Source organism: Symphodus melops (genome assembly GCF_947650265.1).
Source record: "Symphodus melops genome assembly, chromosome: 8".
NCBI lineage: Eukaryota > Metazoa > Chordata > Actinopteri > Labriformes > Labridae > Symphodus > Symphodus melops.
Genome location: NC_136698.1, coordinates 13,847,182 through 13,873,943, shown reverse-complemented (window position 1 = coordinate 13,873,943; position 26,762 = coordinate 13,847,182). Strand labels below are relative to the sequence as shown.

Below are 26,762 nucleotides of genomic sequence, written 5' to 3'. Positions count from 1 at the left end.
AAAATCTGCATGATTCAATACACACCCCTGACTGCTCTTAAGAGGAAAAGTTATGTCGACTTGAGATGGTATTATATTCATCCGAATTTAGAACTCGCTGCCTGTAAGTAAGGCTTTCTCATTTTTAATATTTGCCTTCAAATAACAAATAACGAAGAACTCAGCAAATCTGAAATCACAATACTGCCTTCTCTCCAGTCTCGTCTGTTTCATTATTCTCTCTCTATTTATCCTTTTAAGCCAAATGAAACAACTGCAGCTGGGTGTGAAAACATGGTCCAAAAGAGGCAATGTTTTTTAGCTTTAAAATTAAATGCATTCTGTGCCAAAAGAAAGAAAAGAGCAGCACTGGGGTTTTGGGTAGGAAGTGAGTTTATTTTTGTTTATTTAATCTACCAAACTGTAACATATTGAGACTGACTTGAGGTGAATCTGCAGAAACATTCACAACATATATAATCACAGCTTAATGATCAATGTTGTTCTTTTGCTTTACAGTTGACTTTGTTTTCCATTTTCCCAAAATTTGTGTTACGGGAAAGCCCCTTTCTGTTATTTTTTGTAGATTATTTTGTTATTCACATGAATCCCTTTGGACCGACAGTTAAAGAGCTAAAGAAAAACTACAATTAAAAAACGTTTAATATTGAAAACATAGGCCTTTTTTATTGACGTTTTTACAAAAATATTTCTTTAACTAAGTGAATACATTTAAATGTGCAAAAACAGCAGGTAGACATCTCTTCTCTTGGTTTTTTAACTGGAGTGTACAACCTCTTGTTTACTTTTGAATTGTGTTCCACGCCCCTCGCCCACCTCTTTAATAACACCTTAATGCTTATATGTTTAACTTGCATGATCAGTGTGCTTTCATTTTGCCATGGATGTCAAGATCCAATCAGAGCAGAGCACAGACTCTACTGCTGCTCCTCTCAGAGAAATTACAGGTCATTACTTCCAGGTCAGAGTACCTGAACACAGAAAGGTGACCTTTGGTTGGGCGTGGGCGCTTGAGATGCTGCAGCAGGCTCTTCTGTCGGTAGACTATTCTTTATGGATCACTTCCACATTTCCAGAGTCCAGAGTGTGTATAAAAAATAGGCAACAATCAAAAGCAAGTGCTACGAAATATGTACTTAAAGGCACCTTGGGGAGGAGGGACTAAATAACAAGAGTTGCTCGTACAAACACAAATACAAATTCACAGCAGTGTCAGAGATAGAGAGGGGAATGAGAGTAAATGTAGGTTTACAGTATGTGTGTGTGTGTGTATTTGTGTGTGCGTGTCTGTGTCTACTTGTGCGCATGTGCCTGCAGACACCTGCTCCATTCTGCAGTGATGGCTCCCAGCGGGACAAAGGCTCAGCTGCTGATCTCTGGGCCCTCCCTGCAGCACTGGTGGCCGGCTAACATACGTACACACACACACACACACACACACACACACACACACACACACACACACACACACACACACACACACACACACACACACACACACACACACACACACATACAGGCGGGCACACATATACACACAGCCTCTCCAACAGATCTGAACCCTTCAGGCCTCCCTTGCTGTGTCTCTCAGTTTCACTATGTTCCCTGTTACTGACACACCACATGTGCTCATATCAAGAGCAAATATGACATGATGTACACACACATTCATATAGCTGCACAATGCGTGTTCATATGTTCAATGGAAATACTATGATACGGTGCGGTCATTACCCACTTCACTTTAATATATTCTGCAGGGATTAGATGTTTAAAAGCCTTTTTCCCCCAACCATCCTATACTGTAGCTACAAGCTTTAGAACATTGCACTTTATCAAACCTCAGTATTATATGAGGCTATACGTATATTGACAAAATAATCTGGATACAGTTATGTGGAAGATATATTTTAGCTTTCCCTTGTTTTAATTTTTAATTTCCTTACATGGTCACTCAATTTTTTTTAGCTGATTTTTTAAGTAAAATAAAAAGACAGCAACCAGCAATGTTTGTTTTTGTCTGTTCCGCAATTACCAACCACCATTTCTCCTTGTGGCGCGTTTGTTGTTATTTTCTATTTATTATCTCCATCTCTTTGTTTTCGGTGTCTTTTCCCTCTGTGGCGTCGTACAGAAGGGTTGTAGAGCATAAATGAACTAATTTCCTGGATATAGAAAACACTGCAATCAAGGAAAGGGGAAGTGCAGAAAGCGGGCAGATGGAAAGAGCTAATCATTGTTATGAAATAGCGATGACCTCTAACTATCTCCTGGCTGCTTTGCACGCTTCTGTGCCCCCCCCCCCCCCCCCCCCTGTCTTTGCCTGTTTGTTGTTTAGTGGTGATGATGATGAAGCTCTTCAGGCCCATCTAAAAAAGCTACCCCTCTGGGTTTTTCTTTTTTGAATTGCTGAAACAGAAAAGATTGGAGTTGTCAAACAATGCCTGGTGTCACATCGAGAACTGCAGCTGCCTGCAGTGGGTAATCAGTGGAGCCTTCTACAAATTAACAGCATTCAGCTCTGAAGCACGGCAGACTGCAGGTTTTAGTATGTAGGCCTCTGAAAATGAGATCTCAGTGAATACAATTTTGAATAATTAGCTGCTTGGTTTGGCTTCTTTTTTTTTCTTTTTCCAATTTTAGCCGCTGTGTAAGGTGACATGGCAGAGATTGCCGGTCATCTTAATGCATGTAAATTGATAGAGTGGATTCTTGTTTTAAGCGGACAAAAGGCTAAATTTCATTAATTGCGAGCTAAATCTCTGCACTGTGAGCCTGGAGGTTTCAAAAATGTATTTTCTTTGAACGCTCTTTACAAGAACTGTCCCACAGCTTGAAGGATGCACTACTGAGAACATGCACACGCACAAACAAACTCAGAGACAAGACACGTAGCAAAAGACACACACACAAGCGCGTGCACACACACACACACACACACACACAGACACACAAGCGCGTCCACACACACACACACACACACACACACACACACCCACTGAACAAACTGAACACACGGTGGTGCCAGGGGAAGAAATGGTAAACTTTGCTGCAGGCAGGTAGTGTTTTCGAGGACGAGCAATCTCGCTATTTATTCATTTATCAAAGCACTCTCTTTATGCAGTGCTGCATTACATACAAATACTTTGCACTGTCAAAATAACTGATATGAACAATAAATCTGCTCTAAATTGTGATTTAAAGAACAGTATTTTAATGTTGTAAAAATATTGCATTTGGAAATAAAAAATGCAATGCTGTGTTTGAGGCTTCACACACAAACGCCAAATGAATCTTAAAGCACATTTATCTAATGTATGCAAATGATCTTGCTGTGCTTAATGAAGGCACCATTAATCACTATAACGATGATCTTTTATAACTAGGAGAATCATGCACTCACATACACTCGCACAGCACACACACATGCTTTTAAATACATGCCTCATCACCAGCAACACGTTGATGACAAACGCACAAAATTACAAAACTAAATGATTAAAAAACATTTTAGCAGAAAGAACTGTGCATAATGAGAAACTCAAAGTCACTTGGTTATAAATAACGTGTTTCAAATTATTCTTTTCTTTACCTCCTGATTCATTGCTTCTCTGTTTTTATATGCATGTAATCATCTGGTCATCTAGCTGTGGATTAATCAACTACAATTCTCTTATTCCATTTAATAAGATGCCGGTAAGATGCATCAAAATATGTGTGAATGTCAATCAAATTTATATCATAAATCCAGCTAATTAGTTCCACTGGTTTCAACAAATAATTTACGGTCCAGCAGGCGTATGCAAACAGCAGATAACACTGTTGTGAGTCTTAATGGGCTCTGGAAAAACACAGAAATGTTGTGTGCTGTAAAATAACAACAAAACACTGGACAGACTTCTTTGAACTCGTGCAAGAATGCAAAGCAAGAAAAAGGGAAAAAAACAAAAAAAAAAAACATTTTTGAAGCCCAACTCCTAACGGACGCATTTCACCGCTTATCCTTGCTGTTCATTTGCATACAGTTGATGGAAACCCTTGGGTACAGTCAGCAGCATGACAGTGGGTTATGAAGGCTTCCGGGAGGCTCTGGGGTGTGGATCTGAGCCAGTTTGAAGGGGAGCCGAACCAATGAAGAGCCCACAGCAGATTAGACACCCACAGCTTTATGTCGCTTTAATGCGGCGAGTCAGGGATTTTCTTACAACGCTTTTTTGCCTAAAAGCTCAGGGTTTTCTCATGGCCCTTTTTTCATTCCCTTCCCCTTGAAGTCTTCTTTTCTATGGAAATGCCAGGGTAATGTTTTCTCCACAGCAAAATATCCAATCTGCCTACATTGTTCCTGCTTCCTCTACATTTCACTTTTTTCTGATGTTTTTTTTTTTTTTTTTTTTTTGGAATAATCTATATCAAATTTATTCACGTTATGAAACTGTCCACCACCCAAGAAACATTAGAATAATAACCTAACTTTTCAACAATTATCAAAACAATAGATGTCTATGTTGTATTCATCCATTAAGTCTGAAATTAAATACACCATTAAGGGGCCAAAAAAACACTCAATGCAAAAACTGCAGATGTTTAAAAAATAAAACACCCATTTAAATACACACAGACACTTGCATGCACACACACAATCACCTCAAATCTCCGGACAACAATCTGACTAGCGGAAGCTAAAGAAAAAAAGGCGTCCTTAATTTAACAAATATAACACTGTAAATATTTTTTAACACTATCCATTGGGGATACAGGCAGAATCCCACAAATGATTTGCTGTCTTCCTGCATTTTTGCTCTTTTCTCACACAAACACATGGATTCTCATATAACTACCAATCTCTGCTTTCACTCCTAATTCTCTTTTTCTTCCAATTATCCGTGTTCATTAAAGAGACAGAGATATATTGGTCTGTCTGTCCTCTTACCAGGGGTGACCTGTAGCCCATCTGGGCTGGCGATGACAGGAGATCCCTGGGAAATAGCGGCGAGTGCGTCTCGGGGACGGAGCCCACGCCACTGGCTGCTAGTCCCGAGAGCTGCCCGTACCTCGCCATCATCTTGAGATGCTGCACGCAGAACACACACACTCGTACATAGACACAGGAGGAAAGTGGAAGAGAAAAGAGAAAGAGAGACAGTGAGGGAGAGAGAGAGAGAGAGAGAGAGAGAGAGAGAGAGAGAGAGGGAGAGAGAGAGAAGGGATGTGAGAAGAGGGTAGGAAAGCAGATAACAGCAGGTAGGAAGGACAAGAGAATGTTTAAGGACAGAAGAGGGAGTTTGGGGAGGGGGGGTTGAAGAAAGAGCAGGTAGAGAAGGATTACAGAACACTTTGCTTTCACACAAATGCATGTGTGAACGCACATACAATCATACACACCCCGCTTATGGACAAAGTATACGTTCTATTTGAGCCCCAGGTGGGCAATTTCATAACCAAGCCTGTGCTGTGTGGGTCTGATAGCTACCTTGGTTTTGTTAAATATAGAAATATACTGTCAGAGTCTAGATACTAGCTCTCCATTTATTATTATAAAAGCGTATCCCTTCTCCTTCATAGTGACTATCTTGCCCAGGAAATGTAATGAACGATCACCCCATCTGTCATCTGGCTATGAGCAAACACAAGTGTAAAGACGCGCACATGTACTGGCATACTATAACACACACATGACTGAATGGTTGGCAGCACACACACACACACACACAGGTGAGAAACAAGGAAAGAAGCAAATTGAAAAATCTCTTTACCTCATTGCCCAACAAAGCGGCGTTGAGTGTTCGGCTTATTTCGAACATGTTCAGATTCGGTGCGTTTTTATTTGCTTCTCGTTCTGTCCTTTAAAATTGTTCAGGTTTTCCTTCAGTTCTTTGGCTCCCCCTGTTTTTCTTTTCTAGGGTTGGGAGTCTGTCACCGGATCGCAAATAAATAAAAGAAAAAAAGAAAAAAATCAATTGGAAAAAAGAGGGGGTTAAAAAAATCCTCTTTAATTTTCAGATTTTTGGAGAAGTGGATTTTCAGAGCTCTATTTCTTTTCCCTCTCTGTCTCCCTTGTCTGGTGATGCACCTCTGCTGGCTGTTGTGGCTGTAGTAGTGGCGTTTGTGTCCAGGGTCTCCGCACACGTCTTAGGAGTCAATATGCTGCTTTTTTTTTAAATCTCCCCAGAGTCAGCACATTAAAACAGGCAGTCAGGCGAACGGTGGGTCGGGCTGGCGGGCTGGCTGGCTCCCTTATCTGTCCCCCGCACACTGGCTCATACAATACGCTCCGATCCTCACACTGCTCGCTAGCAGATTAGCCTGTCCCACAACATAGCACTTAGTTTAAACTCCCCTCCCTTTTTGCTCTCTCTCTCTCTCTCTCTCTCTGTATCACTCCCTCTGGCTCTCTCCTCCGCTTTCCCTCCCTCCTTCCCCCCACCCCTCTCTCTCTCTCCCTCTATCACTTACTCCATCTCTCTGCATCACTTTCTCTCTCCTCCCCGTTGCTCACGCATTAATGCAGCTACAGTTCACCGTGCTGCCACAAGGTGGGAAGACAGTTCTAGCAACAGCGACAGCATCTCCGCCATGTCCCTTTCCCTCTCCGTGCCACTCCTATCTTTTATGATTTCCCTTTTTCTCCTTTCCTCTTTCTTCGTGTGAGTCTTGAACACACGGCGATGGATTTTGAGAAAATGTTTATCACTCGCTGCCTGGATCAACAAACAGGCAGGGATAAATGGATTGGTTTGGCGTGTGAGGACTCTCATTGTTGGCCCCTTTTATCTAATTATGGCTCCTACAATAACAGGTTGTGCTGGTTGAGTTAGTTGTTGAACTAGGAAAGACTTTTGGGAAAGAAATATTTCCTCCTGGAATGTGTTTTTGGGACAATTTCACATAGAGTAATGTAATGTAATAACAGTACACGTTGAGGAGACTTTAAGAGAGTGAAAGTGAATGGTACCTCAGCAAAGAGAAAAAGTGAGGGCAGGGCTGATGTGAGCATCAAGGTCAGGTGGTTGTCCTTTTTTCCTCAGCAGGGTGTGGCACAGAGATGACGAAGCAGCCAGTCACAGGCATGGCAGGAGATCCTGACCACAGAACAAACAAACAAGAGGAGGGAAAAAGATTATGGGGACTTGTGCCAAAGACAGGATTCACTCCATTTTCGTTTCAGTTTGTAACACCTGGGAGATTTCAGAAAAAGACTGAAAATAATATGTACTGTGGAGAAGGACATTTCTAATTAAAACTCTGCTAGCAGGGTGATCAGCCATCATCCTTGATAATGCTGATCTTAGTTTAGTGATACTCGTGGCTCCATCAGCGTGCCGGATAAGTTATTCCCTGAGCTTTGGATGTGCTTTTTTTGTTGCCTTGGATCAGAGCGGGGAGCGCGGCCAGTTAATAGCAGCCTATTGACACTGGACCATCTGTTTAGGTGGATGCTGTCCAGGGTAGCAGATAGGGAGGAAGAGAGGGACAGAGGAAGTGACAGAAATAGAGAGAAAAAAAGAGGGTGACAATTAATGGAGGAGAGAACGGCTAACAAGAAGAGGAAGTGTCAGCTAACTGTTAGTTTGAACGGATGTTTCTGAGGAAAAGAGTATGATAAGAAATATGCAGAGAGTCTCACACTTAACAAGGATGTAGCCTAAAATATTCCTTACATGTTTTAAATTAGCATGTTTTTTTTTTCTTTTTCCAATCATCAGCAGCAGGATATGTGAGACTAACATCAATGGCATGAATGTTTTTATGGCACTGTAGCACTGTCTCGGCTTCAGTTCAGTTTTTTCTCTCTTAGAAAAGGGCTGCTAGCCACATCCCTGTTCTGTAAAGCCTGCGCTCTCTGGGGACGGCTAGTCCAGCAGAGCCCTGAGGGGGAGCTGTCAGTTGAATCATCCAGAGTGAGGGCTGATTCCTCAGTCAGCTGCCTCTCAAGCCTTACTGACCGGGCCCCATTCCCATGAGCCCCCCTGATTGCTGTCACCATAGTGATTCTCTGTGTACTGCTGGCTGGTCCCCACATACACTGTATCTCACAACCACTAGTCATGAACTCGCTGCTACTTGTGTTTGATTTTTGCATGACTTCTTCTTTCATCAATGATGGACTTCATATGTGTGAGTCCTCAGCTGAACAGGCTAAAAAGGGTTTCCCTGTACTTGCTGAAATACAAATGCAAAAATAGAATTACTCTCTTGGAACACGCACACACATACATACTGTACACGCTTCTTCCTCCAGGCTTTAAACAACAACACAATATTCTCTGTCTTTTTCTGTCAGTTATGACACTAAGCAACAAACACTGACTTTTTCATCATTTTACAGTTAAAAAAAGAGGATCTTTCTGAGAGTCTTAAAAAATACCACAGCAGTGCTGAAGCTACTCTTTCCCCAAGGGGGTTTCTGATTATTATTTTTTTTTATGAGATTGTGATAGTGTGGCGTGTCCTCCTATCAATAGCCACACATGCTTAAAATAGCTCTGATGTCTTACTGTTTCAGTAAATTCTCTACTAATTCCTGACAGGTACGTATGTCGACATGTGAAGCACATTCATGTGTGCAGAAATCATTAGAGGTCAAACATGTTATGATAAGCAGGTAAAGCATGGACTCTCCTGAGAGACAATTAAAATTTGAGACAGCACGGTGTGGACTACACCTTTCTTTTAAGTTCTTCCGTGTTTCCGGTGAAAGATGTGTTTATTTAATCAGTTCTTTGCAGCGATCATGACGGGAAACTACTGTAATAATAGAGCAGAAAGAAGAAATGTTTTTTTTTCCCAGAGCTGTTGCTATACTTTTGTCTTTCTTAAGGCACCTTTTTAAGGAAGACTGTTAAATATGGTGTTTAAAAAAAGAGTATAGTAAAAAATAGAATTCATAGGCAGCATCATTGCAAACCATTAACTAATGAGTTATTAGGAAAAATCCACTTTTACAGTGTTTTACCGACCTACAAAATGTGAAATAAACCCATCCAGTCCTTTGTTTGTGGTCTGCACAAGTCTTACAACACAGAGAAAAGTGCTCTTATCCAAATTCGCTCTCCTTGTGATGCCACAGTGGGATTCTGGTAAAACAAAATCCCCTCCCCTGGTATCTCCATCCATGGACTCCACCCCCAGCCTAGAGCAAAACTTTAGCACAGGTCCACCAAGTTTATTCTCGCCTAGTAGGACTGATGGCTACTGGGAGCATTTAGGGGGGGCTAATTACATTTAAAGAGACACGCACACTAAAACGGAGTATTCTGAGAGAGCTGGTATATACAGGGTGACAAACCTGCTCTGGTGTTTGATTCATGTTTTGACCAAAGAACAGCACAGATGTTTCATTTAGACCACAGGGAACTGTTTGCAAATGTTAAAAAGGGGGATAATATGTCCTCTTTAAATTTTTTGCATACATTTTCCATAAGGTTGACCATGTACACTAACACTTACAAGTAGATGTCAATGCATGTATAGGAAAAAGTTGTCTTAGTTTTAGTCTCTCAACTTCACATATTTAGTTTGTCAAGAACCAGGAACATTATGGAGCTTCTGAACAAAAGATCAGGTTACAAACAGTATCTCAAGGTCCTGCACCTTCAAGGATACTCAAATAATACTATACAGCATCTCATCTGATAAGAGCTGAGAAACAAGAGACACACATAGCGAATCTAATTCATTCTTCTCGTGGTCCAGTTCAATATCAATTTCCCCCTTGAAAATGAACGATTGTCCCACCATAGAGCTCTTTAATTTGCAGAGTGTTAAAGGAATAACATAGCATGAAGGACAGCAAGTCAATTTTCAATTTTAACAAAATATACAGAGCCGCTCTGTATTCTCTTCTTGTCATCTGAAAAATAATCAGTCCGACCTATCTACTCAACAGCCTGTTGATGCTTGCCATCAAATACAGATCACACACTGAGAGAAAAATCATTGCCCTCTCCCTGGTCTTATTCATTTGTTCCTGTTACACACGGCTTATAACCTGAAAATTAGCAGCCACCCGTCTGCCTCTTGCTCCCCGAGTTGTACGGCTGCTCATTTGATGTACTTAATCAGGTGCAGCCTTTGTAATGGGAAAGGAATAGGGGCAGGCTTGATTGGCCCTGATGACATAGCTTCAATTGTCTAGAAAACCTCCAGCTTTAATCCATCTACAGGATCATTCTGAATCCTTTGCGTCTGCATGTAATGATTGGCTCTTTTCTCTGAAAAATTATAATGCAGGTACATCTGCAATAAAACTGAGGCATATAATTACCTGAATAAATAAAAGCTGTTATGTGTTAAGTAAAGCATTTCTTACAGAGCGCAAATGCTGAATAGAAATGGCATAGCATACGTTTTCCCTATAAAAGTAGACAGTGTTTATAATGTTTCCACTTCAATGTTTTATTTTATAGAAATGGTTTTTTACTGAAAAGTTTGAGACTATGCATAACAGTCTCGAAAGAAAATGGCATGTTTCCCCTAAATTGTCAATTGATCAATCAGTTGTCTATACTTTTTTTTTAACTCACAAAATAACAGGAAAACTGGGCTTAGCTCACCTCTCTTTTTGCTAAGGTCTTGATGCAGCAGTGTGTGCTGATGGAGAAGACAGTGCCTCTCTCGCTTCCTCCTGTTCCGTTGCCGTGGCAACAGACGTAGAGCGTCGGCTGCTCTGACAGAATGGAGAGGAAGATGGAGGAAAACACTACAAGAGACAACGAGACTGGTGTGTAAATATGAACTTTACCATGTGTCCTCTTCATTTCTTATCAAGCGATTGGCTGCTAATGAGGCCCAGTTACCTGACAAATATTTGCGGCATGTTTCAGAATTGCTGCGTGTCTGTATTGTGGCGCTAACGTGCAGTGTGCTAACACAGTAGCTAGCAGGTATGCTACAAGATGTAAACAACAGTAGTGTCACCAGACTGATATCAAGCTAGCTTTGCAGCTGCAGATGTTGGCTAAGGATATAATAAACGACACACGGGCAAAGTGCCTCACTGAAAGACTTCAGATAGTTGCTAGCATGTAATTGTAGACACCTTCACCGAATTAATAGTGCAGGTGTATTGGCTCTGAGCATCTGCTAAGGTAAGTTAGCAGCGGTGTTACAGGGAAAAGTCAGAAGTATCTTATTTCGTGAACTGCGGTTTGGCTAATTAACAGTTATTTTCAGGTATCGTCGTGGGACGTCCATCCCTGTTAGACGGAATTTCCTGTTACTCTGTCCTTTCAGGTCAGAGTCAGAGTAAAGGTAGTTTTGGGGGACACAGTAAAATACTTCGACCTCATGTTAAACATGTTCAGACCATAGACTGTGTTCAGACGGGGAAACCGATGAAGGTAAAACACCTGTACTCGAGGTAGGCTGTCGCTTGCTTAAACGTAGTCGTTAAACCCTGAAGTTATTATAAATCCCAAAATTGTATCGAAATGCTAAGGATGGTTTATCTTCTATTTACCCAATTAGATGTCGATCTGATTTTGCCTTTCAAATTGTGATTATGATTTTTCAGTGTTGAAACTCACCATTCGAAAACTGCAATGTTATTGCAGTAAATTATCCATGAAAAATTTAATATATTTTTTTGTCCTACTGTCCTGCATGGCAGCTTATGATTTAACTTTATGATCAATAAACCAGGGCTGTCTATTTTGAGAGAGTTATTTCTATATTATTAGAAAATGATCTTACATTATGTTTACAGAAAAAAAAAAACCTCTTATTTATCCTCTCCAGGCAGTGAAACGGGAGGCGAGGATGCCTTGGTGGGGAATGTGAACAAACTGATAGTGGGCCCACCAGGACACTCTGGAGCTCCACGAAAAGGACATCTGCTATTTGATGCTTGCTTTGAGAGTGGTGAGTCGAAAACATGTAAAATGACACAGTAGAAAATTAAAGTGGGATAAGTGGTCATCTGTGATATTGTTCTTAATTGTTCTTTTCCTTATAGTAACTGTTTGTGGTGGCTTCAAATGATATCAAGCTCCTTGTGCCAGATTTCTATTTTACAACACCTGCATACACATCATCATCACACCTTCTTGCAGCAGTGACATATAAACATACAGTAATGCACAGCTCCTTGACACATCCTGTTGGTCAGAATATTCATGGACATCACATTAGCACAAATTAATATTAAAAGTATTTCAGCCCAGTCTAAAAGACCCTGAATCTTCTCCCACAGGGTAAAAGCTGAACTCAGAGTAAATAGTTATGGATGGTTAAAACACTATTTTCTGTGCCAGTCGGGTGTCGGGTTCGATATTGACACAATTAACATAATTGATTTCAGACTGATGACGCCAATCCACGTCACTGATCATGAAATATGGTTGTGCACTTTAAACATTCTCTGGCACAGTCTGGCTTGAAAGACATTCAGATTGAACTGTAAGAAATGTCTTAAGTCGTCTCCATGAAGTTGTTCAGATGAGATGGAACAGCTCCTTCTGCGTGATAAAAACATCAGTTCTTGCACTTCAGTTTAAAAGATTGAAACCTGACTGTTGTTCCTGCCTCCTGTTTGTATGTGAAACCAGCACAATGCAATACTGGGGTTTACTGTATTACAGCACTGTGTAGCCTTACACATAATACCAGCTACAACAATAAAACTGTTTATTATGATGAAAATAAAAATATCAGAATCAGTATCGGTACATAACTGAAAAAAAGTGGCTACGTACATCTCTACTAATACCAAGCTGCTCATTGATTGATTGGAGGAATTGATGTTTTTTAACACTCATGATTTTCAGTCTGCACAAGATGAGTTATCTGTAATTTTCACAAACAAGCATCATCCGGCTGAGTGACTTGTGCTGGCAGCCTTCTCTCTCTCTCTCTCTCTCTCTCTCTCTCTCTCTGCCTGTGAAGGCTGAAGGCATGAAAGCTGTATGGAATGCACCTGTTGGTTCTTTTTTTTTTTTTTTTTTTACTTTTTAGGATATGCATGTATGTATAGAATAGATGTTCTGTCAGTGTTTCTTGTCTCTGAGTTTGGCGCAGCTGAGTTGGATCAGATGGTTTGCAGTGCAGCGCTTGGTTTGCATGTTTTTTGGGTCATTTGATGGGAGGAACTTAGTAGAATGATACGAGGTAGCAGAGGAGATGTAGAATTAGTTTTCATTAATTTTGCCACTTCATTTCTGTGTTTTTTTTTGGTCATTTCTCTGTTTTCTCTGTTTTGTATGTCATTATAGCAAAACTGCACTCAGAATTAAAATCAATCTCATTTAATCAGAAGCAGATACAAAAACTGTCACAAATTCTCTCATTTTCGAAAAAAGGGGATTATTAATAAAATCGTGTTATTCAGCCTAAAGTTTTCACCACAACCTGGGTTAGAAAATCAAATACATTGGACCGCTGAACACAGATTGTAGCCTTGCAGCACATTGCATTGTCTGCCTGTTTTTTAAACTAAAGCTGACATCAAGATGTTTTTTTTTTTTTTTTTGGCATTTCACTTCTTAAGATCGATTAGCACCACTTATCATCAACGTTTTCCTTTAACATTTCAACATTTAACATTGGGACAAAAACCTGACTTTTATTACCATCAGTTACATTTCCTGCCTACAGTTTTTTTCAGTCAGAAGTGTCTCTTCTCCAAAATTATGATAATAATTGCTTATATAACTGACATGTAGTCTTCCCTAGAGCCAAACCATTTGTCATTAAGCATATAGTTAAATGAATTTCATATACTCTAAATGACAGTAAAGTACTTGATTCACAATGGCAAGGTCATTTGGTTCAGACAGCACACTAAAGCACACAAGTCACAAAGTAAATCAAGGATGAAACCACATTTCACATTTCCACAAACACCACCTTTGTTTTTTATTTTTGCAGAAGGAATGATAGATAAGAATCACAGTTTTTGCTTTCTGATGTTCATCCTTGGGAGTTCCCGTCATTGCTCTTCTTACACAGTTGAATTTTTGTGTAACGTTTCCTCTGATACAGACAGATAATGACATGGCCATGCCTTTCTTCTTCATATAGTTGTCAAATGTTCTGTGCCTATTTAACCCAGGAACACGACTCTTGAATGGGCTTATGCATGGGTTAATGATTAAGGAAACATAATGTATAGTTTTGTAAACTGTGGCCAAGAGGCACATGAAGGTTAGTGCATATAAAGTAACCTGCGTAAAGACCTGAACGTGTTATATAAGGAGGTTTGTGCAGGATCAGTGTGGTGATTGGCCTTTTTATAAATTTGCCTTTTTTCCCAGATGACATGACCAGAGGAGCTCAGGCATTGATTAATGTGTGCAGAGCTCCCACATTGAGATCAGCTAACATACCAGTGTCTCTGGCTCCGGATGTATCTCCTGAATGATTTATGGAATTGATATTAATCTCTTTCCAGTAAATGCATGACTAAAGTTAGAATGGGGGCTGAATTGATGTTAAGCTGCTAATTTCAAATGAATGCCCTGTTGATGTTTCATTGAAGCATTGCTGGTTTTCAGGCCTTGTACTTGATATTACTTTAGATTAGGCCTACAGTACTGCCTCTCTCTACCTTATATAAACATACTGGATGGATGGATGGATGGATGGATGGATGGATGGATGGATGGATGGATGGATAGATAGATAGATAGATAGATAGATAGAACATTTATTTAACCAGGAAGAGAAACTCATTGAGATAAACTTTATTTTTTTTAAAAAAAATTTAAGATTAAAAACAGAGTTTCAGACAGACAATGAGCAGCCAAACATAGAAATACAAAAAATACATTAAATAGATCACAAATAAATCCTTGAGCAGTTGAAAGACACAAATAACAGTTTTGAGCAGCAAATGTTTGTCAGAATCATCCTTAAAGATATCAGGAAGAACATCTATCTCTGCCTCCAAGTCCGTTAACTTCCTCTTAAAAGCGTCCAACGAGAGAAGTTGGTTAAGTTTCAAATCATTTTGTAATGTGTTTCAGTAAAGGGAGCAGCAAAATTTAAATGCCTTTTTTCCAAGCTCCGTTTGGAAGTTTGGAATAGATAATAAGAAGAGGGAGTGTGCAAGAAGACGAGCAGCAGAATTCTGTTTTGGACGATGAACCGTAGATGTGACTGTCGCAGTGATGAAGGTTGCTAGCGAAACGTTAGCTCTCTGGTTCACAGCGAAGCCAGTCTAATTCCTTTAGCTGCCCGGGTGTGCCGACTGCTGACTCAGCACTCAGAGTTTCCGAATTTGTGATTTTTAAAATAGGATTTGTGCATCTGCTATGAAGAATTAAAGAAGTTATAACTGTTGTGTGGTGTTTGTGAGAGAGGCACACCATGCTACAAGTTCACAACTCTGAAAGACTTTTTATCTGTGATTTCATATTTACTGAGACACACGTGTGAGACTATTTTCTACAAGTACAAATTCCATTGTAACAGGTGCTCAGGAGTTTTGCTCCAAAAATACCTTCAGAGTAGTCGAGTCTGGAAGTGAAGAATGTGTTTAGTTAGTTTTTCTCCAATTTTTTAATTCCAGCACTTTTCAGCTGGTAAGCAGTTTGTAGTTTCCTGTCAGTTGGTGAAAAGTTTGCTGAAAATATACTTCCTGACAACTTGAACGCATCCATTTCCTGTATTTGGTTTGGGATAAGTCAAGTGGCTATCCATCTATCTGTCTAATTGTTTGTTTTATGATTATCACTCAGTGAGAATATTTTTTTTTTTTTAGGCATGCATGCCATGCATTTACATCATCACCCATTCAGCCATCACATGGAGCCCAGGATTCAAGGGCCATAGAATCATAGTATAATCATAGCCAATCAGATAAAGCCCTGGTTCACCATTAGCTCTTTCTCAGATTATTGATTGTCAATTCTGGTTTAAAGCATTACTGATAGTTTTTTTTTTTTCTCTTTTTCAAATCTTGTTATTAAAATACAGGACGGGATGATGCCAAGTACACATACATCAGATCATCTGCATAGAATGCAAGTGTTTCTTTGTTTATAGCGGTACAGTAGATCGTCTCATTTCCCTAAGTTTAACAGTCGAGTGAAGGGATTCAATGTTGAATGATGTATGCTGAGATAGAGTAAAGAATAGAAACATGCTGATTCATCTTACCAGTAAATTAACATATTGTTTATACAGCAGATTGTGTTTCACTATCCTCCACTGATAAGACCGTGTGCTTTCCTAAAGTATCAGTTTGGCTCCTAAGCTGAGCTGCTGTTTCTCATACATTTAGTCTGGTATCTGCGGTGCCAATGACAGGAGGGAAATTGGGACTCATGTGTGAGCTCCGGCCACATGGATTTCATATAGCACAAGAACACACATTCAAAGCTGTTGAAATGGTCTTTCATGCCAGCCTATATCCATTCTGCTTCTGTAAAACCGGAATGAATTGTTGAAAGTGGCATTTCAAGCAGACGATTACATTTACGCAGACCTATTTGTCGTTGAGATTTTTAACCCCCACACTTGTCCTCTCAGGTTGACAGCTATCTACAACCCATGGACATCTAATATAAAGCAAAGATTTTATTTTGCGCTGTTAGCGCTGACTCAAATTGTATTGGTTTATCAGAATTGACACTGGTATATAAAGATATAAAACCTTATTTACATTTAGACGAGTTAAGTTAATTCACCTTGTTGTCAGCCCAATGCTGATGAAGTCAGTGATGGCCTACAGATTTACATACAGTACATATCTCAGCCAACAGGCCCTCTGAGGAGTTTGATAGAGTAGCATGAACGCTGTGACTGTTCGCTTGAGACATGCAAACCTGACTGCTGAGTTGACGGACAATATGAACAACCTTATCAAACCCTGTGTGCAGAAAAAAACACGTGAGTCATTGATGATCTTCTTTGGACAACAACATGTCATGGTATCGAGTAGACCCTTTTGTCAATCTGTAAACAAGAAGTCTTGGCCTGTTGTGGTGTGTTGTGTCAAGAGGCAGAGATTCGTGAACATGATAAGAGAACTCTAATTGTTCCGAGAGTGAAATCCAAATGACATTCTTATCTTGTCCCATTTTTTTTTTTTCCCACTACACTCTCCCAACTGTTGACATTATCAGCTAAATCCCAAATTCTTTTGTGAGTGCCTCTTCACAATGTCGCTGACTAAAGAACCATCTGTCTCTACAAAGGATGACACTGAGTGTGCGGGTGGGCATATTGTTTTACTGCACCTTTGGACTGTGCACCAGATGTAATTAAGCACTCATTGATTAGTCAGACGGCTGTCTGCTGACGACAATGACTTGCATTGTCAAAGAAATCCCCCAGTGGTGACAAGTGTTTAATAGGCTCCATTGATAAGCACAACTCATAGACTCATCTGGCTTTACAATCAATTGACTCGATACAGTGTAATATATGTGGCAGACTGGAGGGCAGATAGACACACCTCGTCCCCCCCCCGTCAGGGAGGACACAAGGCCTTTTGAGACATTGTATGGAATCCTTGCTAACCTGAATCAGACGTTAAATAATTAAAATCGTCTTTGAAAAACTTTAATGGTACAGTATGACCTGGATGAAAACTACTCAAAATGACACTTATGAATGAACTCGGCCAGAAGCTAGTGAGAGAGGTTAAGTGTGAAAAAAAAAACAAAAAACAATATCTTCCCTCTTCAGTGATGATGATGGTTTCATTGTTTCCTCCATTTGACTTTCCCCCTTTCATTTCCTTCCTTCTAAATCTGAATAGTCTATTTCATCTGTTTGGCCTTTGAGTCAATGTCCATTTTTTGCAGGTGTGCAATCCCTTTAAAGAATGACAGATAGGATTCATAGTTAAAGCAACATTTAAAAAGTAAAAATAGAGATGGAGACAGAGAGCAAGCAGGAAAAGAGACACAGTAGTATAGAGAAGAAAATAATGATATGAAGACTTGAGGGTTCATGGGCGGGATTGGGGGGGGGAGCTTTCATGCTGGTGAAGGGAGAATGCAGTCAAGCTTGTCAGAAGATATTTATATACTCCAGAGTGCCCCATGAATCAGGATAGTTGAGTTTCCATTGATTAAAGAAGAGGGAAACGTTTTTACAATCAAGCCTGATGCTCAGAATGAGTGGCTTGGAGAACCCTGAGCTGACTGCAGGAAACAGCTCCCTGCCTCACCTTCCTCTCCAATGACACAAGAACAGGAGTGGAAGCTCGAGGATGGAAATACAGATATGTTCCCGTGACGTCTTAACATTAAGTCAACATTAATTAATGTTAATTTAGAAATGTGATTAACGTCACCCCTCATAAAGATGTGAGTCACAACTGTCCAGTCATATGGCCTTTTAGAGTTCAATCACATTTTGTTGTATAGCTTCCAAACCTCAGATCTCTGTAACTCTTACAGGCTTCCAAAAGAACATCCTTTAGTCTGAGTGGGAGGGAGCACTCCTGACATCTGATGTATTGAGAGGCACTCCCAGTCTCTCTGTCTCTCTTACATGTCCTTGGCAGCGGAGAAGCTTCACTGCTCAAATCACTAAATGGCCTCTCCAGTTTCCCTTTTAGCAGTTTTCTCTCCTCTCTCTTTCTTTTAAGTCAGGAGTGGAGTATGGAGATAAATTTGAGTTGTCTGGGGACAGTTGGCAAGACCATTTCTTTTGATTTATGCTATTTATTGACCATTTCTACCCATAAGAGATTATTCTTTATTATTATCGTGCTTTTTTTATGATCCTCATGTCCTATCTTTTACTTTCTTCAGCGGAATTTGGCCCGTTTAATCTCCCTTTTTTTCTTGTGAGCGGGAATGTGTCATATTTGTGTGACGTGTGAGGAAGCGTGTATAAAGAGGACTTACCGATCGCAGCACTAAACATGCAGTGTCTTTAAAAAACATGTATGTTTATATTGATTAATAATGACTACTAGCATATGTACTGTACATATGAAGAGTTGCTCATATTTAACTATTTTGTAGTTTCACTGAAAAGGGCTTGGAGCATATCAAAGTTATTTGTTATGTAAATATTTATGTCCTCATATATTTTTTTTCTAATGGGAAAATAATCATCTAAATGATTAGTGGAGAGATGGATGGCTGACGTTTTGCTGACTAGCATGAGACTCCTTAGCGTCACACTGTTGTGTGTCTTTTTGTTGTTGTTTGAGTTTTTTTCCCCCCGGTTTGTTTTAAATGTGCACCTTTGTATCTCAACATCATCGTTAATGAGGGAAACCTTAATGATTTCCAAGGCTTAAATAACGATGATGATGATGATGGTGATGGATGATAATGATGAATTCAACTGAAATACTTTTGGAGGTTCATTGGTTATTGGATTGGATCGGTGCATTGACCTGCATGACCTGATACTGTCAGTGCTGAAGCTTAAAACTGATATTGGGTTTTTCCAGTTAAGTCTGCGTGAGGTGGAGGTTTCTATATCTGTGTTGAATGAATGAGGAGAACATCGTCAAACAGACATGTGGCTCTTCTTGGATTTATTTAGACATGGTCAAATAACATTAGAACATAACATACGTCACAGACATTTGTTCCAACATGCTTGACCAAGACTTCACAATGATAGACAACATGCTTGATCACCTGAACCTTGCAGTTACTGGCATGCTGGACCAGGATCTCACGATCACTGGAACATTTTCTTCTCCTTTATCAGTGTTCCTTATAGTCTGCTAGAAAGACAGCCCACAAATACTTGACTCTGTATAAGGCATGAAGAACTCATCTCCTCGACTGAAATATCAGACATCTACGTCAAGCAAAATCTCTCATCAACCGCAGACAGTTGCCGCTACATCAAATATATCTATCAAGATGAATCAATCCATAAAGATGCATACGTATCAGTCTGCTAATGAAGTTTGAAGTTAAGAGTGAACAAAAATCACAAAAAGAAGTTGAGCGTTGTGCTCACCATATCGGACTGAGGTGAAAAAGTTGTGAACTGGAGCGGCTGAAACTTCAGTTCTTGTAGGCTTAACTGTCTGACATCAGTTCTGGGGTGGCAGCAGCTCAGTCTGTATTGACTTTGGTTGGAAACTGGAGGGTGGCAGGTTAATTTTTTAGTCCCTTTCCAACACTGCCAAGCTGCCCTTGAGCAAGGCAACACAACACAGCTCTCTGTTGCGCTTCCTGCATCAGTGTGTAGCAGCCCCACTCTGACATCTCTCCGTCGATGCATCCTTTTGGTTGGGGCTTCTTTAAACCTTCGTTGGGGATAATAGACGTACGGGAGCACGGACAGCGGTTGTTGTTCAGATGTAACAAATGTTTCATGTCGTGCTTGTCTTTGTAAATTGTTACCGGATGCTTTGAATTTCCCTCAAGACCATTAAAGTATCTCTCCACTGCATCTTTCTGTCCACACAGGTCCACTTTATGCACGTGTGTATTTCAGGCCTGTGTGTGTCCGAAGCACGTCTCTCAATAACAGAGTGTAAACCAGAATTTCCTTCAGGCATTAATAAAGTATCATAAAACAGGAAGTCAGTCTATATGACACTAACTGTAATTAAAAACAACACTAACAACTGTTGGCCTCTGTTACGTGGCTTTAATGCCACAGTGTTTTGCCATCGGAGGTGAGAAGTGATATCAGATGGCTGGCTTGCATGAAATGCAAAATAAAATGGAAATAGAGCGTTAATCCTGTGTGACATTCGGGCCTGTTACATATGCTAACTTCTAATCACCGAGTGAACACATTGGCTCGGTAGCGCTGGTCAGAGATGCCTCCTCATCCAGAAAATAGCACGATCAACCTCAGTGTTTTGTAAGTTAATTGTTGATGCCTCTGATACGAGCTGCACACGGGAGAGCCAGTCTGCACCTCATTTTCTCAAAATGTCACCAAATGCTAGCAGCAGCAGCAGCAGCAGGATGTTTGGGAAGTTAGAGTAATGAAAGCATTTGATTATCAAGTACACACAGAGTGTGGCTGTGAGATTTGGAAAGGTTGAGTGGAGGATTATTCCGATTCTGGATGTTTTAAGAAATAGCCTTTTTGTAACAAACATTGGCATTTTTTATTACATCATCTATTATGGAGAATGATGTGTGACACACATAGATTTAACTCTGTGTTTAATATTCAGCTTCAGGCTATTTTGTGTTCTAAATGTACTATGGAAACATCAGTGTTCATTGGCTCAGGGCCTGCCTCCAGCACTATGATATAAGTGTGTTGTAAGTGAAAATTACTGCAACTAGATTTCAGGATTGTGCGAGTTGTGCCCGCGCACAAGGCTCCAGTGATTCATCCAGTAATTCATTTCCAAGCAATTCCTGATGCTATAAACACAGCTTCTGAGCAGACGTCTCATTTTTCATCCCAAGCAAGACCGTACGGGCCGGAAAAATGTTGAGGATTTGTAATACCCTACCAGTTCATGTTTTTTTTTTTTTTTTTTTTTTTTTCAAGCTGCCTGTGTTTATTCTGCAGATTTTATTGAGAAAAAAAACGCCTCTGTGAGATGAGCTTCATTGATGTGCCAGGGTTTGTTTGATAACACAAATTCATATACAGAATATGCTTATACAGTGAAGGATGAAATACTGACAGGGCTGAATTTTGATTGAATACATTTAGGTCTGGATCCAGGCAGCTATCTTGTAGCTCTGCCGCTCAATGTAAACACTATTGAAATTCATGCCTTCAGGGCAAATGCTGTTATCAGAATATTCCTCCATGGACTTTTCAAACATCTCTTAATAGTGAACATATTGGAATGTGCACCAGCTGTCACATAGACTAAAGTAGTATCTGTTCATTGTTCTTTTTTAAGGTTCTAACTTAATATCTAGAGTATTTGTCCTTAAAGGCTGGACCATTCAGTTGTGTTTGTTCTAATTAAAATACAAAAAAATATTCAGAAATCTTCAAAGGCAAGAATTTGTCTTTAGTTTTTCAATACTTTGATACAGCATGATGTCTGTAACAAGAAGAAACAACTGAATTTATTCAAGTACTATGACTTTAAAAAAACCCATCACTCATTGATCATAAAACCATCAGGTGCTGTTTCCCCTTAGTGCTTCAGTTCTTTGGTAGTACACCTCTGAATGTACTAATCTATCAGTTATCATTTGGTGCATTGTAAACTTGGCTTCATCTGTAGGCTCCTGCTATGATGGAGCAACTTCTTCCCAGAAAGCTCCCCACGCTCTTCTTCTCTGATGAATTATGTCTAAATTGAATTACCAAATTATGTCTCTTAATCTCCCCATATCCGAGGGTATAAAAAGGGATTAGCTTGTCATAGGACGGATTTGCTTTTATGGTATATTCTAGACAAAAAATAGAATTTGAATTCGTACTTCTTGGTACTGTGACTTTGACATGTGTATATATATATGTGTGTGTGTGTGTGGGTGTGTGTGTGTGTATATATATATATATATATATATATATATATTTTTTTTAAAACATCTCTTAATAGTGAACATATTGGAATGTGCACCAGCTGTCACATAGACTAAAGTAGTCTATATATATATATATGTACCGTAAATTCCGTACTATTGAGCGCACCTGGATATAAGCCGCACCGGCTAAAAATAAGTAAATAAATGTATTTGTACATATATAAGCCGCACTTGATTATAAGCCGCAGGTGTCCACGCTATAACAAGAGCTATTTACACAGACGTAGGCTACCGGTAACATCCGCAAATACTGTAGCGTCCGTACGGACGTTAAAGGACGACGAGAGCGTTCAAATAATAACTTAATAACCCGATCACTGTCGGCCGTGACAACGCCGTTTACAGCAGAGAACAACACATGACATGTAACAATCCAACTCTCTCCCCCAGCGTTCTCTCATACAGCCACTCAACACGTTCTCGCTGGTGCATTCACTGACTCTCCACATAATCGGAATTATGAACACATTATCAACTACTGACTTTACAACATGAACCGTTACAATACGAAGCCTAGCCGACGGTGTCTGTAACACGGCTGATGAAAAAGATGACCGTAATATATTTCACAAGAAAAAGTCCATCCATTCACTGCCTCAGAATGACTTCATTACTCACTTCCTCAGTCTCTGTTGTCGCTGTCAGTGTCATCTTAACGTGCAGCAGCTCTGTTAGCTTCTTTGACAGCCAGTTCGATCGCCTTTAACTTGAAAGCTACATCATATGCATTTCTCCGTGTGTTTTCCATGATGAGGGTGCGTGCATGAAGCGCAAAATGACTGATATTAAGATCCGACGTGACGAAGTCAAATGTTTTTGCGGCAGAAGCTCATTGTCCCCCATAAAAAATCCATGCATTAGCCGCACCGGAGTAGAAGCCGCAGTGCTCGAAGTGTGAGAAAAAAGTAGCGGCTTATAGTCCGGAATTTACGGTATATATATTCTGAAAGTCTCCTTATTGCACGATGTTGGGGGATGTTCCTGGATAAATGATTACTGAAAAACTAGTTGATCATCTGCCAAGCCTTTAGAAGTGCATTCAGTGCTGCATTTTCCTGCTTCTTCTTCTTCTTTTTTTTTTTTTTGGACTGAAAAGCTGGTATTGCATTGACAGTAGCAGCACTTAGGGTAATTCCCCAGATTGGAAAGCTGTTTAACAATGCGAGTATTTTTTTCTGCACTGCTCCTAACTGTAGAAAAACAAACTGAGAAATGTACAATTATCCCTTCTAGACTCAAACTCCTGGATGGTCTTTTGTTTATTTGGCCAGTTAAATGCACCAATCTGATTAGCAAACACAATACCGGACTGGTCTATTCAATAATTGGAGAAGAAGAACCACTGTTTACGTTAGAGAGATTCTGGCCATGAGAAGTCAAAATCAAGTGTTTTAGGTCAGAGGAACGGTCCTGCCTTAAAGCAATTGCAGACAACTCCCTGTCAAAAGCCATTTTCTGCTGTACTAGATGAAGTAGGCGAGACTTGATTTGAGAAGCTGCCGGCCAATCTAAGAGGATTTGCTTGTTCTTGAAGGGAGATAAATAAGAACTTGTAAGAAAAACGGTCTTGGGTAGAAGAGTACTCTTGTAGTGTCTGATTCTCCTACATTATATACAACCAGCGTTTTCCTTTATTTATTTATTTTCTTGCTGACCTATCGGTTATTGGCCGGTGATTTCTTGCCTCCCTTGTTTCTCTCCTTTTCTTGCATCGGCTCCCTGTGTTCCTGAACTCATTACAGAGCAATCAGCCCCAGGCGTTGAAGTGTGCACCCAGAGGGAGCAATAACTGTAAATAAACACTACTGCAGGCTCTCCGATAACATGTTACCAAGATGATAACAGCCCTTCTTAGCAGGCCTGTTGACCTTCTCCTTGCCTAAGGCTTGCCAAGGACTCCTCAGCTCCCTGCGCTTTTATCTCTAAACTCTCCTCTACCACTGGAGCCGCTGGAAAGATTACTACTGAGGAAGAGGAAGGAGGGAGTTACACCAAGAGAATATACAGGGGAGAGGAGAACAGAGATGAGGGCGAGTGCTTGGGGAAGAAGACACAAAACAAGATAGAACAACAAAGAGCTGACCTGGCCAGTTGTCCCTCTGCCAGTTCCACCACCTCCCTTGTCTGTGCTCAGCCTTTGTAGGGCTCAACATAATTAACTTGTTAAAAGATAGCATGAAATTGGAACAGACTTGTATTTACTCTGCAGCCACCAGCACACACAACACACCACAAGCAAAAGATAAATAGAGAGAGAGAGAGAGAGAGAGAGAGAGAGAGGAGATTGACAAAGTGATGGGTAAACAGAAAGAGCGTGACACTGAGAGAAAGTGAGAAGCGAAGCATAGCCATGGCAGTTTCTCACAAAAAAACCATCACCCGACCTAAAAGCTGCCATTTTAGGCTTGAGAAACAGATGAAAGCGAAGATTGTAATTCCTCATGGTTCATTCTCCAATACTAATACAGAGTGTCTGACAGTAGCATGTCCAGGGCTGTGGGGCTGAAGCACTGTCTGGATGAGATTGATAATACAATTAAGTCAGTCCCACTATGAATGCATCACTATGACCCATTACCACACGAAACCGCCTCAGATGGAGCATACCAGTCTAGCTTGAGGGCCTTTTGGACGGGAAAAATACAATTATAAAAGGCTAGCTAGAAAATGTGTTCTCTTTACGATGTGCAGGCAGGCCTGTACATCATCAGATATGTGTGGGCTGCCTGCATATATCTGTGCTGTCCCCGGGCCCAGCTTCCTTCATCTATATTGAACGGAGGCGCTCACTGGAGCAGAGATGAACTCATAACAATATCTTGTTTTTTTCCCCCCCTTAGTGTCCTCTGTCTCTTATTGTCTGATCTTATCCTGCTTTTGTTTAGTATTAAGACAATCTTCTCAACAATTTCACTCAAGAAAGACAATTAACTTGAAAAAAGCATTTTTGCATTCGTTAAATAGTTTAGTTTCCATGGCGTGATTGTTTGTTGGTGAGTAACGAACGAACTATTCAACAATATATTTAAGTTTTACACTTTCTTTTCACTCAGTCTTTACTTTGCTTTTATGCCCTGTTAGAGCCTGAAATGTAACAACGACCTGAATTGTAATTAAAAAAAAAAAACGTAACAAAACCCAAAATGTAATAACTGGTCGATAAAGTAACAAAATGCTGAGCCTAAAAAGTTGTCACTTTTTTCCCCCAAAATGTAACAAGTTGTTTACATTATGAGGAGAAAACTATTTTGCCTGCCTTATAATGTAACAAGTTGTTCCAAAAAGTTACTCCTTTTTGGGTTTTGTTACTTTTTAAAAAATTTTTTAATAACATTTCTTGTCGTTACATTTTGGAATCTAACTCAGCTCTAGCTCAGTAGTTATATCAATTTAAACTGTGAAATATCAACTTACACACATCTTCCAGAATACAACTAACATCTCTGATAGCTTTAAATTAACTTGCACCACTCTATATTGGAGGTTTCACATGGACGTTGTTTTAACAATTTCCAGTCTTTATGTTAAGCTAAGCTATTTTTTTAACGTAGAATGTAACTGTCCCTTTCAGGTTACTATTTGAAATGATGATCAACTCACCCTTTAAACAGTTGTAAGAGACACGCTGCAGTTTAGTATACCTGTTAGGTGGTTAGCTTGTGGGAACTTGGAGGTGACCTCTTTAATCTTGCCTGCAGATGAAGTGATAAGGCATCAGGGGAGAAGGCAGGCTTTAAGAAGTCATGAGGCAGGAGATTGATGTTGCCTTGGTGACAATTTACCTTAAGAAGAGAGATAGTGACGATGACAGAGAGAGAGAGAGAGAGAGAGGGAGAGAGAGAGAGAGAGAGAGAGAGAGAGAGAGAGAGAGAGAGAGAGACGGAGCAAACCCAGACGTTTAGCTGCAGGTCTATACTGAGACCCCTTCACTTTGGCTGCTGCTGCTGCTGGCTGGAATCAATTCTATCTTTATCAGTACCCCTCTTCTGTGTCCAGGAATCCTCCTTACACCACAGAGCAGCCGGGGGGGAAACTGATGTGCTTTCCAATAATGAAATGGAACAGAGCAAAAAATAAGTTTCAAAAGGTTCCTGGCTGCCCTCCCTCAGCAGTACACTACTCTTTTAATCTCTAGTCTGCTGTTTATGGCCTTGTCGTGCCAGGAAAAATAAATTGAATGTATTATCTGGCATGCATGTGTTTGTGTGACTTTGGGTGCTGATGTGGGGGTAAGTTTAAAAAAAAAAAGTAAAAAAAAGTAAAATTGTAATTTCAGCGATAACAAAGGAAAAAAATATTGACTACTCTGCAGTTGGAGGCATTCACTTTGGATTAGCACAACTTGTTGTAAAAACATTAACTTCTATGACC

At 40.1% G+C, this 26,762-nt stretch overlaps 2 protein-coding genes across 12 annotated transcripts in view; one reads left to right on the top strand and one right to left on the bottom strand.

Annotated features, from left to right (window-relative positions):
- elavl4 (ELAV like neuron-specific RNA binding protein 4) overlaps positions 1–10,637 on the bottom strand; it is a 77,376-nt gene extending 66,739 nt beyond the window's left edge. For 4 of the 11 annotated variants that reach the window (XM_079350586.1, XM_079350588.1, XM_079350576.1 and 1 more), the window contains exons 1-4: positions 8,664–8,737; positions 6,953–7,079; positions 5,754–6,303; positions 4,931–5,071 (exon numbers count right to left, since the gene is read on the bottom strand). In XM_079350586.1, the coding sequence (XP_079206712.1) occupies positions 4,931–5,071; positions 5,754–5,801 (189 nt within the window). In that variant the 5' untranslated portion in view covers positions 5,802–6,303; positions 6,953–7,079; positions 8,664–8,737. Of the gene's footprint in view, positions 1–4,930; positions 5,072–5,753; positions 6,431–6,952; positions 7,080–8,663; positions 8,738–10,553 lie in introns of those variants that run through there. The other 7 variants (XM_079350580.1, XM_079350578.1, XM_079350582.1 and 4 more) reach the window with 6 other exon arrangements.
- agbl4 (AGBL carboxypeptidase 4) overlaps positions 10,595–26,762 on the top strand; it is a 252,937-nt gene continuing 236,769 nt past the window's right edge. Inside the window, exons 1-2 of the mRNA XM_079350574.1 lie at positions 10,595–10,720; positions 11,737–11,859. Coding sequence (XP_079206700.1) covers positions 10,675–10,720; positions 11,737–11,859 — 169 coding nt within the window. The 5' untranslated portion in view covers positions 10,595–10,674. The remainder of the gene's footprint in view (positions 10,721–11,736; positions 11,860–26,762) is intronic.